This window comes from Ixodes scapularis, unplaced genomic scaffold (genome assembly GCF_016920785.2).
Source record: "Ixodes scapularis isolate PalLabHiFi unplaced genomic scaffold, ASM1692078v2 PGA_scaffold9__187_contigs__length_104089568, whole genome shotgun sequence".
Classification (NCBI taxonomy): domain Eukaryota; kingdom Metazoa; phylum Arthropoda; class Arachnida; order Ixodida; family Ixodidae; genus Ixodes; species Ixodes scapularis.
In genome coordinates this window covers 88,635,016-88,655,298 of record NW_024609884.1, presented here as the reverse complement: position 1 = coordinate 88,655,298, position 20,283 = coordinate 88,635,016, and the positions used below count along the sequence as shown (strand labels likewise).

Sequence of the window (20,283 nt, the reverse complement as noted above, 5' to 3'; positions counted from 1 at the left end):
GAATTGTAATCAAGATGCAAAAACAAACATTATATAACACTGTTCTTGCGTGTATGCTAAAGAATAACCCGAAAAATTTCTGGAGAGTTATAAACCTTAAATATGATACTGCAGTCACCCTTAGAAATAATGGCAGTAAATACTGCTGAAAATACGGTACAGTATAGACCACTTACAACGTAACCGCTTATAGTGCAGGACCGGGTATAACGCAGCTCTTTTAAACCTCCGGTTCGCCTCCCATAGAACTCCGTGTAATTACATACCGCTTAAAATGCAGGCGCGCGAAGGGAAATACCAGTTATAGTGCGGTTTCTGAAACGGCCCGCCGACCGCACCAACCGGCGCAGAGAGCACGCTTCTCTGTGCGACACTAGATAACCAAGATAACGGCGCTAGCCGCAAACGGCACTCGCGAAGCAGGGAGGTTGCTCGAAGAAGCGGGGAGAAGCGAAGAGAGAAGCTTCAGTTGCCATAGCGACTCGTTCACGTGCGTGCGTTCCTCCGCTGCGTTGGTAACCGCAATGACAGACCAATCGCAGGTCGAGAAGTGTTCGCGCGCGTTGCATGCCGGTCGCGGGGCTGGCGGGGCGGCTTCTATCCGCAAACATGGCGTCGGTTGTGATCGTCGACATAGATGGCGTGGTGGAAGCTTAATGTTCCGCGTAAAATCGCTGTCCTTGACTGTGAATTTTCGTCGTGCGTCGCTATGATAACCCAGCACGTACTAGAAGGGAAGATCCACCTACTCGTGCGGCGATGTCATGGCGGCACTCTCAGTACGGCAGAAACGCCCGTGTCGTCGTGTTTGTTTACTTCGACTACAGTGGTGCTTTCTAAGCATTTGTGTTTTCGAACATCGCCTGGATTTCTTATTTGGAGCATTTCATGACTGTGCTCAAGTTGAAGGTATTACTGGCGCGTACCGTATAAAGGATGCGAATTTTCACGTGTTTTCATCGCCGGAGAAAAGTGATTAGGGTTAGCAATCCTGAACGCTCGCAACGTCCGTCCGCAACGCGCGACGCCGTTAAAAGGCTGCACCAGGCAAAAGTCACTCATTTCTTTCAAAATGCGTGACACACTTGAGAGAGAAGTGTACTAGTCTGGTGAAATAAAGACTTTCCTCAAACTAAGCTTTATTTTTCATCTAATATAAAATGTTTTACAAAGGTAAGTTGTCTCATGGCATGTATTTGGGTCCATATCACTTGAGCGAATGACATTTTAGCGAACAGCGACATTTGAGCAAATTAACGTTTTAGCGAATAATGGGGGCGCGCGTTAACCCATCCATCGCGCTGCGCTTACGCCGCTTTGCGGCGACAGTCTGCGGCGGCTCATTACAGAAATGTGAACCCATTTGGCCCACCCGCAAACGCCGCTTCGCGGCGTCCGACTATTCGCTCAAGTGTCATTCGCTGAAACGTGGGCGTTCGCTAAAACGTCCTTCGATCAAGTGAGTGCCTCCTCATGTATTTTGGCCTGAAAAATTGATGTTTTGGTTATAGCGCGGTACCGCTTATAGTGCAGATTTTCGCCTCTCCCGCGACATACGTTATATGCGGTCTACACTGTAATTACTTAATTACTGTATTTTCCGGTGTATAAGACACACTCTTTTTCCAAAATTTTCGGCGGTGCATCTTTAACACAGGTGCGTCTTATATACTAATTTTTACTTGGAAACTTGCAAAAAGTAGGGGGTGCGTCTTATACAACAATGCGTCTTCTACACCGGAAAATACGGTATGCTTTTTGTTCCATATTTATGCAAGAGAGAGGTGATGATTTTCTTTTTCTCCTTTTCCCGCTATTCGTACACCCATGTCTTGGATTATTTTTGAACAATTATCGGCAATCTTCACTAACCAACTGACAGGTCAAAATCATTATTTTTTTCTATTATCCAAAGCGATAGAAAACAATGCCTGGACATTACCCTCAAAGTTCGAAACTTGGGAACTCGGTATTTTTGGAGTAAAAAAATGATTTACAAACGCCGAATTTGAAGTTCCCGTGCGATCCGGGGACCTAAAAATGAGAACTTCGTCCAATTCTTCGATCATCCTCAGTGCTGCATGCGTCGGAAGCCAGGAGACGACATCATTCTGGACTCAGATTTTCAGTATTTTGAAAAGAAGGGCCGTAGTGCGTTTGCAATTGCGTTAAAAAACATGTTTGAAGAATGCCGTTATTAAATATGTTATAAATGTCGCTTACAAAGCTTCTAAATTTCACAATTGATTACGTCACAAATGAAAAGAAGCGAGGAGGTGAGGAGCTGGGAGAGGAAAGCACCAAAACTAAAAAGGTGCACGCATGTGTGGGAAAATTTGTTTTCGCATTCTGATATTTTTTTGCGTGTTTAAGACTACATTGCATTGTTTTTAACAACAAAAACAAATTCAACCTTTGGAGTGTCAGTGCCCCTTTAAAGGGGAACTCCGCTCAATTCCGAAGATTTAAAGATAATGAGTGATTTCACAATACAAAGTGCTAATAAAAGACACTATGTCATTTGCTTTGCGAAAAATGGGATATATATTGATAAATCTAACTTAAAACGCAAGCGAAAATTGAAACCTGGCAACATTGGCCTCGAGCCGCCAAAAAACATGGTATGAGATGTCACGTGATCCTCTATGCAACGACGGGCGGGATTCGGGTGAGCGTGTGCCAGGCGCCAGTGTTGTCTGCACCGCACTCTTCACCTCGTTTCGATGCCTACAATATTCAATGACGTCTGCACAACTGCGGCAACATTCTGCGGACGTAGTGTGAATGGAACTCGGAGAGACAATAATCAGAAACTGTGAGACGACTACGGCGGCATTACGCCAATTGCGTGGACACCGCTGGTGCACAGAGAGGAAGCGTAGCTTGTGTCGCCCATTATGTTTGCCCGGAGAAGTAAATATAAGCAAAAGGTGATGACGTTCAGCCCAATGTTGGCTACGCCCACGCCGTAGCCTTGACTGCGCTGTTCGTTGCGCTTCAGTTTGCCCGCTAGAGTCAGCCGATTTCGGAAACTTGGCGAGTTGCAAAGTTTGCTGAACCATTTAAGAAACATTTAGACAGAACTAGGTTGTAATATTTGACGTGTGGTCTTCCAAGGTGATAATGAAAAGGACTGCATTGCCTTTTCGAAAACAAAAATGAAGTGGAGTTGCCCTTTAAGGTTTTTTCATCAGCAGCTGGTATAGATACCGTATTTTCTCGCATATAACCCGCATCAAAATTTATATGGAATTAAAGGTAAAGTAGGGGTGCGGGTTATATGCAAATTTCGGCTGGCAGTGAAGCTTCACAGGAATCCGCATGAAGTTGTAGAGATGTCGAGACCGGTTATAACAAAGTCAACGGGAATCGGAAATCGCCTTGCTATATCCGCTATTTTGTTATAACCGACTTCGGTAAACGAAGTGCAAAAGGGAATGGGAAATCGTGATGGCTTCGCTGTAGCTGCTATTTCGTTATAACCGACTCCATTATAACCGGTCTCCAGTGTAGGTTCCCCGGAGTCCCTCTTCTGCGGTCTCTCCTAGGACATTTTTCTCCCCACCTTATCCTTTTTTTGGGTAGCCATCTTTGCATTGTTTTTGCGGACTAAGCAGCTGAGCGGAGCCGTCAATTCAATGGCAACGCGCAAAGTGTCGTTGCTGTTGACAGCAACGATTTTTCCAGTTTTCAGTTTTTACGGCAAAGGATCCGACTCTCGTCTGATCTGTTGCCATAGAAATCGTAAACCAAGTGGCAGACCAGAACTACGGCCGCTACAATGTCGACGAGTCGTGCGTGTGAGAATCAAGGAAGGACGGCCTGCAGACTGCAAGCCACGACTGAAGATCGTTCCGCTGTCCGAAGACTGGTGCATACATCGAGCCGTAAAAAGCGCTAACAAAGTTCACCGAGGTGAGAAGAAATGTCGCGGTCACATCGTATCGACAGAGATCCGGTGTGACCACGACCTTTCCAGACGAGAAGGTCCGGAACTGTTTCGAAAAGTGCTGCATCAGCAATCACCTTGATGGCCAAGATTACGATGCTGTCTGTGACAATGAAGGCGCCTCAGATAGTTACAGTGACTGCAGCGACAAGCGTATTGAAATTAAAGGTAGGGTTTCTTTATAGTGAGACCTGGACATTCTTTTACATGGTTAATGCAAATAATATGCAAGGTGTTGTTTTTTTTGTTTTTTTTCTTTCTTTTGAGAGTAGTAAGTTTGTGGTGCGGGTTAAATGCAGGGGCGAGTAATGTGCATGAAAATACGGTAGATAACATAAATGCAAAAAATAAAAAAAAAATATGAAAGGCTTATCTAGCATGATATTGGCCAAAATATTTTCACAATCCCTTTCAGCTAGTTTCCTGTCTTCTGCCTGGAAAGTGGGAAAGATTGTCCCAATTTACAAAAATGGCAACTACTACTCCCCTTTGAACTATCGTCCTATTTCCGTAACAAGTATCTCATGCAAACTAATGCAGCATACCTTCTACTCCAACGTCATTCACTTCCTGACGGACAGCTGCGTTATCAACCCATCCCAACTTGGTTTTCAAAAAGATCTTTTATATGAAACTCAACTTGCATCTTTTGTTCACGATTTACACGTTAACCTTGATTCTAGTATGCAAACTGATGCCATATTTTTAGACTTTGCTAAAGCATTTGATGAGGTTTAACTCGCAGACAGCAGCTTTTCACTGCCAACCAGTTCTCTTCTCTTGCTGACGTCACATCAGGTGTTCTGCAAGGATTGGTCCTTGGACCCCTTCTATTCTTAATTTACATTAATGACATGCCTTTATGCATGTTCGTCTTTTCGCTGACAACTGTGTCACTTACCGTCACGTGACTATAACCCACTAGATCACTTACTCATCCAGAATGACCTCATCTGCAGCTAAGCATGGTGTGAAACATGGCAGATGTCTCTCAACGTCCAAAAGTACAAGACTGTGTCTTTTACTCGTAGCTCTAAATGTTCTATCACACTTGAAGAAGGGAAGTCTCTTCCCGAAACGTCGTGTATTAAAGCCTCTACTGCTGTTCAAACATTTTTCTACTTTTCCTATTCACTTAAGTGTTCCCTTGGAGAAAAAACTAATTCATAGGTATTTTGGAGTTTACCTTTCATCTGATCTTTCCTGGGCTACCCATGTCAGTCACACCATCTCCTCTACTAAGCACTCTTTAGGTGTTTTTTTTTAAGTGCCACTTGAAACTGGCCCCTCCTCATTTAAAACGGCTTGCTTACTCATCCCTTATCCATTCAAAACTTGTCTACTGATCTGCCATCTGCGACCCATTTTAAGTCTACCTCGTCAATAACATTGAATCAGTTGAGCACCGGGCATTACGTTTTATTTACTCAGATTATTATTTTACAAGCATCGCATCTCTTCGAACTTGCGCCAATATCCCCGTCCTCTCTGAACATTGCAAACTTGCTAGGTTATCTATTTTTCACAAATTTCTCTAAAATCCTTCAGAATGCCGCCATCACCGAACGGGCCATAATCTCGATGCAAGATGCCCAAAGGCAAGATTCGTCACTTTTCAGAACTTTTTTTTTTTTTTTTTTACATGCTGCCATTGATTGGAACAGTCTTCCCTAGAACATCCTAGTTAATCGTGACTTGTCTAAATTTAAAAAAGAAAAAAAAAACTTCTGTGAATTTCTGTTTTAGGTCTAATCGAGTGTATTTTTGTTTGTATACTTATCCTCTTGACGTTGTTTTTTTTACATGCACACTTGTTTTTGTGACATTGTACCTTTTTTTTTATTTATTTGTAGCCCACCCCTTGTGTAATACTCCCCAGGGGGTCCTTAAGGTATAAAAATAAATAGATTGCCCCAGGGGTAATCGGGGGCGCACCAGTTATTATCGGAGATGGTGGCGAATATTGGATAGACTCAAGTGGCTGACAAACTTTCTAACACAATCAACTTCTAAGGCACTTATTTGTGGAGAAAGCATAATTTTTTTATACACCAACTCATGTTTACAAACAAACCGGAGCGCCCCTAGCGGACGCCACCGGCGTCCGCTAGGGGCGCTCCGGCCCTACACCCCCATCGCCCACACCCCCATCGCGCATGCGCGATGGGGGTGTGGGCAAGAAGCTCGCCGTCGCCCATAAACAAACCATTGAAATGCGATGTTGTCGGCGTCGGTGTGAGTCCCCGCGCTCTTTCTCGCGTTGGAATTGTTGATTCTACGTCCTCCTAACGATGTCTGACTACTTGAGCGGCGTCAGCGAGATTAACGAGGCTCGTTACACTGCAAAACTTCGCGTGAATAATCTGACATGCGGCGATTCATTCCGCGTGGACGCCGCAGAATGTACGCTAAAGTCTGATTCACATGATGAGATTTCGCTTGCAATTTTCAGTAGCGACGTCGCTCGGACTGCAAAAGCGTGAACCGTAGCTGAGATGGTCGACGTCGATACTGAAAATCGCAAGCAGAATCTAACCAAGTGAATCGGGCATAACAAGTCGGTGATGGCCACTGGTAATAATGATCAACATCTCCTTGTATCTACTGTTTACGTCGAGCCTGCTTACCAACCTTCAAACTTAAGTCTTTTGAGGTCTGCACTTACTTCTGATCGCAAGTACCGGGCCCACGTTTGGTCTACGGGCCGGTGTCCTCTAAAAGAGCAGACGACGAGCAGAAACGTTCGAAAGAGCAGACGACAGTTGGAACGATCAGGCGACTGTTTGAACTTGAAGACGCACTGTACGTAGTCCGCAGGTGGTCCGTACAACTTGACGGGTTTTCCGGCGTTCATTTTGGAACAAAACAAATAAATCTGATGGCCAGAAGTATACGTGAATTCAACCCAAAATGCTTCCCACCCAAGCAATCGTGGTCCGACGGCGTCTGGTTTTCCCTTTTCACGGCACATATCCACGTTCTCGGACGAACCGAGCGCATGAAAACTGACCTTCAAACCTTTCTCGACCCTTTTGGTACAGCCCCAGTCACAGCATTTTGACAAGAAGGCAGGTTTTTGTCTGGTTCCTTTCAAAACAACGCAGGAATATGTCTCACATGCGCACTTCCGCCCACAGCCCCGGACCAGAAGTGCGTCCGACGCGCCACCACCGCGCTGTGACGTAACAGAGATGAGTTTGTGTATACAAATTTAACAAGACCAAATTTGGAGAATGTAGTACTTTGAAGTTGGGATTTGTACTTTTCTTCAAAAGTACTCAGTGATGGAAGTGCTGCACCATTTGCACCAAATTGCACTATGAACGAAAGTCTGCTACATCTTGCGCCAAAATGCCATTTTTGCTAAGAATTGCGCCACACCTGCACCTATATGAGCATTAAAGCAAAAAATTAATGTTTTATTGGTTGACCCTAATATTCAGAGAAGTAGAAGGAAAGAAAAATTGTGCAAAAATGAATTTCACGGCGTCTCTACTCACCGTATAGTTTGTTTCGTCTTAGGTCAGAGCCCAGTCAAAGGCTCATACAACCGTGAACACATATACTAAAAGCACAAGTCACGGGACATTCGCTGCACTTGGTTGGTTTAGCAGACGAAAGAACGCGTACAAGGAGGTGACGACAGCCATGATGTCGTGCTTTGATGCTGCGAATCAACTGGCCAGAGCCATTGATGCAGGGCATGAACCGCTCTGGCCGGTCGATGTGCTGGCTGGTTGATCGCCGACATCGTATAAATTTCCAGTCAATGTCAGGAACTGTCCCGAAAAAACTTTGCCAAATAGTAGGATTGCCGATTGCGGCTCCTGTGATAAAACAAAACTAGGGTCTTGTACTCCTGATAGGATCACTTGGTTCTCATGTCTGACGCATGCCTTTGTTCCGTGGTTGCAGTGTACCGTTGCACTTACACTGCTCGAGTCAACCTTCACCGCCTCTCACCACTCACCAACGCGCGCGCGTTGAGCTTCATTCCGGTGCACCGGAGTGCTAGGAGCAGCGAGTGACTGGGGGAGTGCCTGGCTTAGCGCAATAGGCACGCAAATTATGCTCAGGATTGAGGGTTATTACAGGTCGAACTTCTTTGTCCTAATTGTAAGTTAACCGCTAATAATAATTTTTAAAAAAACAAACAAAGAGTACAGATTTGTTTAATAAAAAAAACACTTATGTGGTTTGTGCAAGTGAGTTATACGCCCAGAGAGACATTATGTAGGTGGCTAATCTTTGTGATAAGTCGGCTAATTAATTAAAATTTGTTAATTCACTTTTTAATTAGTGAAAATAGACATATGGTTTCAATTAAGAATTTCTGAGTATTATCGAAAACCATTAAATCAGTCATTTTCAGAAAGACTCTCAGCGCGTGAGAAGTGTAGTAGGGCACTGAAGTTACCACTCGTGGAGCACGTGCAAGGCTAGCAGTTGCGGTAAGGTACCCGCTCAATTTTTCCGTCTCTTATCTAGCCCCAGCCATCTCCCTGCTCCACGAGTAGTAACTTTAGCACACTACTGTGCTTCTCACATGCTCAGTCTTTCTAAAAATTACTGATTTAGGGGTTTTGGACGACGTTCAGCAAATTTCTAATTGGAACCGTAAGACTATTTTCACTAAATAAAACGATAATTAACAAATTTTACTTTATTATTCGACTTATTGGAAAGATTAGCCACCCACATAATGTCCGCCTGGCCGTATAACTCACTCGCACAAACCGCATAAGTGTAGCTTTCTTGACTTTTTTAAAACAAATCTGTAAAGAAGTAAAAAAAAAAAAAAAAAAAAAAAAACCTGTATATTTAAATAAATATGGTGGTCGTGGTAGTTCCCGTGCAGCGAACTTGGCGTAACTCTGGCTCCTACGCCGCTAAAGAGCAGTGGCACCTTTATAGCAGAAGTGTAGACTTTTATAATGCTTTTTGGGTGGTTGTTTTTGCAGTTTATGATATTAGTCTTGAGTGAAGTGGGTTCATTAAACTTGCGGGATACATTTTTATTGGTAGACCTGTTAGCGGATATGCTGGTTCTTGCTGACATTTTACAGAAATTATATTTACATGCTAAACAAACTACCAAGCGTAAAATGGAGAGTGATTAGAGTATTTATCCCAATGAAGTGTTGTATGTTTGACTTGTCGACGATTTTTTAATACCCATTGTAAATGAAACCTACTTAGGCTAGAGCCTTGTTTAAGAAGACTTATGTTCCTTTTATGCCCTGTCTATCCTTATCACAAATGGTAATAAGTAATATGCTCAAGTATCAAAGGGGAACCCTCGATCACTATCATAAATGAGCTCATTTAGAGATGCAATCCCTTTTTCATTCTCAGGTGATGTGCTAGCATATGTTGGCATCTGCTCCAAAAGTGTCAGTGGCTGCTCCAAACCAATATTTCGCCTGCTACAGAACCTGCTACGAAACGTCAAATGCCGCTTCCATCACTGAGGTACCAGAAAAATTACTTTAATTGAAATACAAGTACATACTCGGAGAATTTACTTCAAGTAAAGTACAAGTTTTCTAAACCTACTGGAAGTAGCACACTGTGCTTAAAGTACTTCCCGACTCTGGCTATTGTGGATTAGCAGTATGGTACCGTGCTCAGTTGTATTTGCCAAAACTTGGCTACACGATACAACTAACAATTCTAGTGCAGCTACTGTTCCCAAGTTAAAATGTTCAGGAGGGCGCTAATGAGTTGTGAAGTTATTGCCCTTTCACTGTCCCAATTTTCGCAATGCAACAGTGGCACTAACCCAGGCCCACTTAATACCTCACTGTGTTTCACGGGTGTGCAGGGAAGCTACACCCGTGAAATAGAAATCTGGTGGATTTCGCTTTGCCACAGTGCCTTATGTGAAGGGAAAAACACTATACTCGTAATTGGGATGGTGCACAAGCATACATCAAATTTTTTTTTAAAAATTGGGAATGTTAAGCAATTCAGCTGGTCAGTTTGTTTTTTGCTTTCAAATTTGAGAATGCTTTTGTAGCTTGGGTATAGGGAAAGAGTTGATAAATAACCTTCGGTATATCTACCCATCTGTTCAAAAGACAGTCAATGAAGTATAAATTAAAACTCTGGGGTGAGGCTTCGTTTAGTCACAAAAGCAGATTTTTTTTAATCTAGCTCGCTTTTGTAATACATTTCTTAACTTTAAAAGCATATGTAACATCTTGGGTAGTGATGTAAAAGTGCTTGTAGGCACACTTTTCTTGTCCTGTGTAACCAAAAAGTGGGCAAATCCATCTTTTCGTTGACTTTTTTTTTTTCTTTTCAGGGTGTGAATTTTTTGTTATGTACACACCATTTTTTCAGCAAGTATACAGTCTACTTCAACCAAATTTTTTGCACAGTAGTGTTCACGCATTGTGCTTGAATGGAACTAGAGTCCACTGTTTATCTTGCTTTGTAATCTTTCAATATACAGTGTTAGAAGGTGGTAATTTTATATTTACCAAACATAAAGAAAAAAAAAATCTCTTATTAACTTTTTTACGGAAGTTTCAGGTACACAGGAGCTCTCTGCCTACCAAGTTTGTGCAACCATTTTTTTTTAAGGTACAAATGCAAAAAAAAAAAAGAAATGATTTATTTTTATTTTTTAATGTGTACCATTTATTGATAACATCTCTATTAAATCTCATGAGCCTTTCTTCAGTTATAAAAATTTGAGAACCAAATTTATCAGTTTCACTTTCATACTCTTGTTGCACCTTAACTTTAGCGGTGGAATGGAAGCTTGGGAAGATTGAGTTCAGTTGGATTCTCCAGACATATTTGTCACCCACATGCTGATTTTGCATCATCATCAAACCCTACATATGCGGAGGGCAAGTTCGTCTGCTTCTTGCGCAGGGGGTAGCGGTGACGTCAGAACGCCGAGCCCTGATTGGCTGATCGCGGCCCTCTATCTGAGCGTCGTCTGCTCCTTTGCAACGTCGTCTGCTCGCAACGTCGCCTGCGTCTGTCTTACCTTTCCTGCGACTTTCGGAAGCGCAGAGGCCAGGTTCACGAAACGACCTTAAGCCAAAAATGTGCGTAAGACAAAACTTAAGAACAAATTGGTACTCACGAAACGAAATTTGCGTAAGTTTTGTGCAGGTTTTGTGCAGCGTCACGGTCGCGGCGACCCACTGACGTTTATTTTTTTTACGTGCGCTTCTCACGCGTCCCGACTTCAAGCAGCAAGAAAAAAGTAAAAAGTACTTGAAACAGACCACGACGAACGAGAACGCTGGATCCACAAACACCCGGGAGAAGCTCCAACGGCCACGATTCCACCGAACGCGACCAAGCGAGCACGGCAGTTAGGCCTAGCAGGCACTCCTCGACTCGGCGACCGTCTGCCCACGGACCGGCTGGCGTGCTGAATGGAATATGCCCGCGCGACCATTGTGAACCCTTCCCGCATTATACTTTGATCGCTGACCTCAATTTTAGATTAAGAGGTAAATTTCTTCCTCTTGTTATCTCCTTGTTTCCTGAGGCAACGGTGACTCTCGCCGGTGAAAAAGCGGTGAATCTCCGACAGACGCAGGAAAGGTAAAGCAGTCATCGCTTTGACTAGCAGACGTAAAGCAGACGACGTTAACTGCGCCAACCCGCCGACGCCGTTAAAGAATGAGGGTTCTCACCGCACACGAAGGGAGGGAAAAAGTATTTGGGAGGGAACTTGCGAACACTAACACGCTCACTCTCGGTTCTTAGCAAACGAACCTCGGCGCCTCGGGACACCTCGCCAGTGAGTCCTTTGACTTCCCTCCTTGATGCGCGTCCGCTAGTTGTTAGACAAAAACAACGTACCGCTCGTTTTATTTCGTCTGCCCCCTCTAAAAGGTCAAGTCGAGCTCGCTCGTAGAGACCTGGACTTCCGAAAGTCGCAGGAAAGGTGAGACAGACGCATACGACGTTGCGAGCAGACGACGTTGCAAAGGAGCAGACGACGCTCAGATAGGGGGTCGCGATCAGCCAATCAGGGCTCGGCGTTCTGACGTCACCGCTACTTCCTTTCTCATGCGCAGAAGACGAAAATGAGCCCACTTGCGAGGCGTATAAGATGCTATTGGTGTGCATAAATAAATTACCTTTTTAATTCAAATGTGATTGGCAATGGATGCTAGCAAGTGGTTCCAGAGATGTGAGAAGGCAAAGAATCATGGTCTTTTAGTTAGACAGGCCAACATATAAATCTTAATGTAGCAGTTGAATGAATGTATGCTTATACTGCAAAAGTTGTGTTTACTGCTCCAAAAATACTCGAGCCAATCGCAGCACTGCAATTGGAAAAATGGAGGATTGGCCCGTACACCCCATCCGCACCTGCATCTAAATTGCCGATATAAATATTGGATCAGTTTTCTTTTTCTGGGAAAATCCGTTTTGTGGCGTACGTGTTGTATCCGGGCAGTCTAAAAAAAAAAAAAGTTTAAGAGTCCTTTGAAGTGTACATTGGTGTCATTAACAAGCATATGGTATGCTTGAGTTCGACTCTTTATCCTACCTGCCGGTCATCGGATCTTTTTCCGCATTTTGGGGAATAGTGAGGGCTTCTGTTATGTCAAGTCAGATTCACCAAACTGTCAGGACAATAATTTGATGACTGACAGGTAGGCTGAGAGCGACATAAATGAATCGTGTTGCACTCTTCTGGGCCAAGTTTGTAGCCTAAGCACCATGAATCCAAGCACACTTCCTAGTGCTCCGTCGTCGTGCCACGTTTGTATAGCCCTGGTCGACACGAGCATTGGTGCCCTAAAGCCGGACTGATTTGTCAGCGGGATTAAAGGCAGCACCCGAAACTCACTGTCCAGCCCCGGTTTGTGCCGTTGCCACTTGACAGCTGTGCTTCATTGTACTTCACCTGATGTCTGTGTAAGCAATGAGAACAAACCTTTGGCAATTTTCAGGCTAATCTGCCTCTCGGACAAAACGCCAAGGCACCTTTTGCTCCTGCTAGCTCTGGTGAGTTACTTTTATCTCTTATAGTAGTTGGCAATTGTTGGTGTGCATCGCCAGAGGGTTGTAACTAACCTGCACCAAATGGGATTCCAGGCTACAGTAGACTCCTGTTAAACTTTTCACGGTTGGGGTTCTTTTCCAAAGGATATTTCTCAGTGGTCGGGTTTTGCTTTTGAAGGGATAGTATGAAAGAGCAGTGATGGAAGTGGCATTTGACCTTTTGTAGTTGGCAAAATATTAATGTGGAGCAGCCACTTAACACTTCTAGAGCAGATGCCAACATCTAGTTAGTGTACATCACTTGAAAATGAAAGAGTGATGGCATTGTTAAATGAGTTTGTTTATCAATAATGATTGAAGGTTCCTCTTTCATACTGAAGTAAGTTGTTACCTTTTCTAATGAGCATAGGACACAAAAGCAACACACAGCTTTCTTTAAAAAAAAAAAAAGGGTAATTCCCAGTTACAATGGGTTTAAAAAAAAAATTGTTGAAAAACTAAACATACCACAACACTTCTGTTGAGATGAAGCCTCTCTTCCCTTTCTTTTTTTGCACTTGATAGTTTATAGCCTAAATATATCACCTGTAAATTGCCAGCATATCCCTCCACCAAGTTTTATGAACCTACCAAACTCGTGATTCTAATCTAAACAGCAAAAGCAACCAGCCACAAATATTGTGAAACCCTACAGTTGCGGTTTAGAAGTGACACTGCATTGGAATCAGAGTTGAGCCAAAGTTCACCGCTCTTTTGATTGACAGCTGCTAGGGATTTTGACTACTGTATTGATTCAAATACAGACCCACATCTTTGTAATGTGAAAGCATTAAAGGGGCCCTCCGGAGCTTTCTGAGATCGTCTGTTTATGTAGTTATAATGCGTAGTAGGTGCAAGGCTAATATGTATGCAAAGTTTTAGATTACAAAACCGTTTATTAAGCTGATGGCAGTAGAAATATATCCGGACTATTTTCTCTTAGAAGACAATCCCCCATTCCCCGCCCATCGCTAAAACTTGACCAATGAAAATGCTGCATCTCGCGGTGAATGCGAACATTATTATTGCGACACGTTTTAAGCTTGTTGTAAATTAGAGTTTGAGGAAAACGTAAATTGATTGTGGTGCGGGAAACATAGTCTGCAATTATCGCTCCAAAACCGGCGAACTATGTTTTCTCCCCGCAAGCTTGTTGCTAGGGCGTGATGCGTCGGCGCGTCGGCTCGTCTGCTTCCCGGGTTGTCTGCAGGCGTGCGTTTGGGGGACACGTGTTCCTTCTTCCCGTGGATCCCGACTCCGAAGCCAGCTTTGCGATCCTTCCACGTCAACGAGTCGAACGTTTCCTTGTCATCTGTGGAATGCGACTGCGTATTGCAGTAGCAGCGCGACGGTGCGGTGCGACGAACGACGACTGCCGAGCACAAAGTCCGGGCCCCTTGACGACGGTCCGCGCGTGTTCGAGAGATTTCTCCACGGGTCGGCGGTCGGCTGCGTTGGTGACGCGCAGTGACGCCAGAATCCTTCGCTTGCTATTGGCTGACGCGTAAAGAGATGCCCCTCCCGTTTTCCGGGGTCATCTCAGAAAGGGGGGCGTGCCGGGGACTTTGATAGCAATTTAAATAGGAAAATCCACCGCGCATGTGCGTAATTTTATGATTTTTAGGATCCTTAGGACCTGTAGATTGAGTTACCGCCATAAATAGACCATCGCAGAATGGTCCGGAGGGCCCCTTTAATTGTCCCATGGAGCGAGTCGACGTCATCAGTTTTGAAGCCGGGCCAAAGAGCACTTTAACTCCTTTCTCCAAATGAAGCCGGCTCCCAGCTTTGAAACCACGTGAAAAGCCTAGCCAAACGGCACCTAGTTTCCCCGATCCCAAAGGAGCGGAGTAAAGCTGATGGATTTCGGCTTCAGTCCCATTGGCTGGCGCGCGTCGACGAGGCTCCCATTGGCCGCCGTGCGTCAGTTTTAACGACTGCCACCCCATGGTGCTGTGTGTCTGCGTCGTTGGCGCGCTGGTAACGCAAAGCGTCCAAGGTCAGAGCGGCGAGGAGAGCGCGCACTCTGCCATCGACGCAAATACGCCGCAGACGAAATGAGGGAGCGGAAGAATGGCATGCATGCTTTCGCATTCACAACTCGTAAGAAGTGCTTAGGTGTACCTCCGGCAGTTTCAGCTTCGGAACCGGAGGCACTTCACAGCTTCTTTATCGATTGATGAGCTCTCATCCTCTGAATTCAATTTTGAAACGTGTGAAAAGTCCAAGAGCCGGCACTCTGATTGCTACTATCGTCGGAGCGGTTGACACGCAAAGCGAGAACCTTGCATATCACGGAGTGTCTAGCTTTGAAACTATAAATAGTCCCAGCAAAGCCAAACACAGTGCAAATACAATGGTTAGAGTTCCCTAAAGACACGATAACAAGCAGCACCTCTCGGCATGCGTATGGTTTGGCGTATAGGTGCGAAATTAGATACACATTATTCCCGCTGTGCATGTGCAGCGACGACTGCCGAAAGGGTTAAGATGAACACAAAGGGACTTGGAAAATTTTCTTGTCTTCTCAGAGTTGGAAAGATGCTGCGACGCTGGGCAAGTTTGAATTGACTGCATGCAAAGTTGTTAGTGTTAAGGAAGTATTTTTTGCATTTCGTTTATGGGAAACCAACCAAACATTCCGAATTTGTTCCGCATGTCGAAGAATTTGGGTTCAGCGAGTTTGGCTTAACAGGAGTCTGCTGTATATAAATTAGTTCCTTGGAATACCCTCGAGTACCTTTCGAATGCCCCTACCCCTAGTAAACTTTTGTGTAGTATGAACATGATTTAGGGCATTGGATGGGGTTCCATGAACCTGCTGGGGTTGAAAGTCATTTTTAGGGTCTTCGAAACCCTTGTTTCAACCCTAGACTCCCCCACCCCTTCCCTCTTTTCTTGAAAAAAAGTTTTTTTTTTTTGGTTGATTCTCACTTGTCCTGTCTAGAACAGTAAAGGGTGCCTTTTTTACACAGCAATTAATTCTTATTTTATACCCCCCCCCCCCCCTTTATCTCTTCTAACGCTGGCATGGGGTCTCCCATCACTTTGCCAGGTGCCCAAGGGGTCCCCCGACACATCCATGCTTGAGAACCACCGATTTAGGATACTGTGAACCAGTCTCTCACCTTTCTCTCTGATGCTCGAAAGAGTGACAATAGAGTTCACAATTTTCAAAACTGCTTCATGCAAGCACGTCAAGGTAGAGTAGTGAGAGGAATGTGAGAACTCTGCTAGACAGTTTAAGAATTTTTTTTTTTTTTTATGTATGTGCAGGTCTTTTTTGGTGCTGCTGCTTCTCTTTGGCAGCTTTTGAAAACACCAAATGCCACATAACATTGGACGTGTTTACGGGGAGAATTGAAAAATGATCCGCATTCAGGTTGTCTTAAAATGTCTGTTGGTCGGACGAGGTCACTGTCTCTCTGGTCACTGCTGTGCGGGTTTAAATGTGCCAGTTCAGTTCCGACTGAGGTGCGAGAAACAATAGCTGCCCCACTTGTGATTTTCACACGTGGGGAAGCCATTGCTTTTGTGGTCCAAGGATGTGTCTGGTCCTGATATGTATTGAAGACTTTGTGCACAGTGTAAAGGAAGTCCGTTTGATTGGATACAGAAGTTCAAGGAAGGACGCACAAGTGTCAGCCGTAAAGAAGGTGCCAAATGCCCGTCCATAACTGGCGACGACATTGAAGGGGGATGCTTCAACGAAATTTGAAATATACCCGTCGTGTTAAAAAATAGATTGAATATGATCCACAATATCCGTAAATGACAATCCCACGTTTGTATTTTGAGCCTGGTGGCTGTATTTTTCATTATAAATGGCCCAGTCTGGCAAGTGCTCAGAGAACAGCCAGCAAAGAGCACGTGACATCCAATGCAATCGTGACGTAGTTCGTCTCGGGACGAGCAAATTAGCGGCGAGGCAGACGTCGAGAGGATGTCCTAATCGTTCCAGCCGCCGAAGTGGCTGCTATTGTACGAATTTTGAGCGACGGGTTAATCTTCTATTGTCTTGTAGAGGGACAATAGCGACTTCTGGGACACACAGAAGGTATTCTTGGGGAGAGGGGAGTTCTTCCTTCAGGTCTTCTCTCGTCGTGGCCGGAGGCAAGACAGTTACGGTCACTACCTGTCAAGGTTCCTAGATGGGCATTAGAAACGAGGCGTTAGCGACATCCACCAGGTGCTCTTTGCTAATCGTTTAATTAGTTTTAAAATTCCTTTTCGCGTGTTTTTTAACAAGATATTGGTGTGTCTGATGTGATACTGCTCCTTTGAACGCATATAAACCAAAAAATAAGCGCCGAAATTTCGTTGTAGTATCCCTAAACGGCAACTTTGGTCGAAAACAAAACCGAAACAAACGACTGGTATCGCTTTAATGGCACGGAATATGATCACAGCCAAGATATTACATCAAAGTGAAGCCGCATACCCCACTAAAACCCATTTTAAAGATGCGACCGGCTGCTCTTTAGCGGGTGGCAAGCGGGTTAGTTTTTAGTCAAGCAATACTGGTGCAGGCACCCCTGTGATGTCACGTTGCACTGGAGCTGCAGTTCATCGGTTGTACCGCGTATCGCAGCACCCTTGTGACGTCACATTGCGGCTGTACTGCTGATGATCAGTCCATCCCTTTAGCAGATAGTTTTGGTTTCGTTGTAGATGCCTGAAACCAAACTTTGAGTCACAATATTTATAAAACTGCACTCAACATCGGCAAAAAAAAACAACAACCTTATAATTCAGGGACACTGCCTTAGCTGAAAACAGTCATAATCCCAAATTAAAAGAAATATTGACCGCCTCCCCTTTTCCTATATCCTCTCCACTCTTTACCTTGTCCCAACTTGGCTCCTCTCGCAGCTTAGGAGAGGGGAGTGCTAAGAGGATTATCTTCCCTGCAGAAAACAGGTTGGTATGTTAGCCTTTAAAGGGCCCATGAAACAAATTTTGGGTTGGGATAAGTCATTTTAGATTGGGATTTTACTAATAGCACATCGTTCAGTGGGCCACAAGAAAAAAGGTAGAAAGTCAAAAGCCTGACTTTCAGTGCGAAAATTTGAAAACACAGCGGACTATTTTGTACCTCCTCCCCTTCGTAAGCTCTCTGCCTTTTCACTGTGATACATCCGCGGTCCCAAAAGCGCAACGTCGGGTCTAAACGCACGTCACACGAAACCGGACCTCACTTAGTCCCTTCACCCCTAAGCTGACATTGTGGTGGAAGCTACGCACCTGCCGGATCAATCAGCCGCCTCCCTTTCATCACCTGACGTAATTTTCTGCGCGTGGGTATGCTCGAAGGAGTGTGATAACGTGGCAAGTCTGGCTGGCCCAACGAGCACGTAGCTTCCACAGCACTGTCAGCTTCGGGTTGAACGAGGTGAGGAAAGCAACTTTTGTCTGAATTTTGAGCGACGGGCTAATCTTCTAGGGGGACAGTGGCTCTGTCCGGGTATACAAACCAGATTCCGAGCAAGAGGGGCCTCCCCTCTTTTCGTCTTCTTGAACTGTTTGGTGGAATGCGCGATTTGAGTTAAGGAGGAAAGCTAAACAGGAAAAAGTTGGAAAAGCGTTTCATGACCCCTTTAAGCGCGTGCATGTGAACCGATAGTCGGGTGGACGAGCGACAGTGGATGACGTGATCAGTCATTTGCAAATGAGCCAAGGCGTTGCCTCTGCAAGAATCCACGACAAGTTTGGGTTTGGAAGCAAATAAAGCCAATTTTACAGCCAGGGTCATTTTTGAACGAGTCGTTTTGAGGGGGTATATCCTTGGTGAAAGCAATTTGGAAATTGTTTGGACGCAGGACGCTTGGCGGCATCTTCATCAGGCAGCACAGCAACAGCCAACAGCATTCTGCCGCAAGTGCCCATTATGCCTGCTGCTCGGCCCCAAGCAGGCAGCGAGCGTGCAGCGTCCATCTACTCCCTGGTGCAAGATCTCACGGAGGAAGAGAGGCAGCAGTTCCTCGCTGAAAACTTCAGCCCCGGAAAGATGCCGCAGAGGCCACCGCCGAGAGAATACTGTGCACTTCCATGAGGCCTCTTTTCTTTGTGCAAGGCTGCACACTGGACCCTTGTTGAGTTGCTTGGCTGCACGTCTGCCCAAACGTTACGATTCCTGCGGCTCGACAACTCGAGTCGCACATTTCAAACGAGTACTTTCGTGGGCAAACAGGAAATTGTTTCGCCACAAGTTGTGCCTACACTGTTGTCACTTTCTTATTGTACAGCCATTAAAGGAGGAATGGGAGCTCTCTTCTGTTGTGCACTAATTTACTAGAAAACCTGTTATAAGTTAGGTAGCTGTGCCGAACGTCGGGATCCAGCTCGTTTTAAATTAAGTAAATAAAGATCAATACAACAGTAAACATCTCTTATTAAGAATCAATTTATTTAAATATTTCCCCCTCGTATGTAGACAATGCAACTATTAGCAAATTATGTACAAGTTGCAAGCACCACTTATGAATCCACTCGCAAAATAATTTACACTGGCATTGTTGGCACTGGTGTGAATAAGAGACTTTCCCACTTTGCAAGTAGAATGGACAGCTGCGATGCTGTCCATTCAACTTTGCTCCAGACGCCCAAAATACACTAACAACCCTGTAGGGACCAGCAGCACTCCTTTTTGGAGGAGAGCATGATGGCACCCACCTTGGGTATACCTGTACAACCTTTTCACAAATGTTGAAATCGCTCCCAACATAGAGCCATTTCATAAACCGGGCAAACTATGCATCAGCACTTTGAGCTGGTCGAGCTTCAATAGACTGGAATTTACTAGAAAGAGGGGCTTTTTCTTTACATATGCAGCACTGCATGTATGTCATAACCAAAAAGGGATGTCCCAGGGACATGGCACCTCGACTCTTCTATGCAGAAAAGCACTGGGCAGCCACTGCAAATGGTGGCATGCAGATGGCCAGACTTGTGGAAACAAGAATAAACAGGTTCACACTAGCAGCTCTGGCATCAGAGAATGGGACGCACAATCGTCTCTTGTCCGGCACGTTGCCAGCGCTTCGCAGCACCTGGAAGTAGATGTGCGGGAGTTGCAGAAGTACTGAATGGCTGGATGGGGCATCCTGGCCCTTGAAGGAAATTGGAACATTTGTCACTCTTAGAGGGCAGCACTATGGGTAGCGGACATTTCATCGAACGCCGTTTCATCGAATGAATGGACATTTCATTGAACGCCGTTTCATTGAATCGCTAAGGGACGTTTCATCAAATTTCTCTGTACCGAGTTTTGGGGCATAACAGCGCTTTAAAGAGGTTTTACCTTGCAT

General features: G+C 44.8%; 1 protein-coding gene across 1 annotated transcript in view; it reads left to right on the top strand.

The window, feature by feature from the left end:
* LOC8052454 (nucleoporin NUP42) overlaps positions 1–19,245 on the top strand; it is a 35,565-nt gene extending 16,320 nt beyond the window's left edge. Inside the window, exons 5-6 of the mRNA XM_029989113.4 lie at positions 12,886–12,940; positions 18,796–19,245. Of these exons, the coding sequence (XP_029844973.3) occupies positions 12,886–12,940; positions 18,796–19,028 (288 nt within the window). The 3' untranslated portion in view covers positions 19,029–19,245. The remainder of the gene's footprint in view (positions 1–12,885; positions 12,941–18,795) is intronic.
* Positions 19,246–20,283: the final 1,038 nt, after the last annotated feature.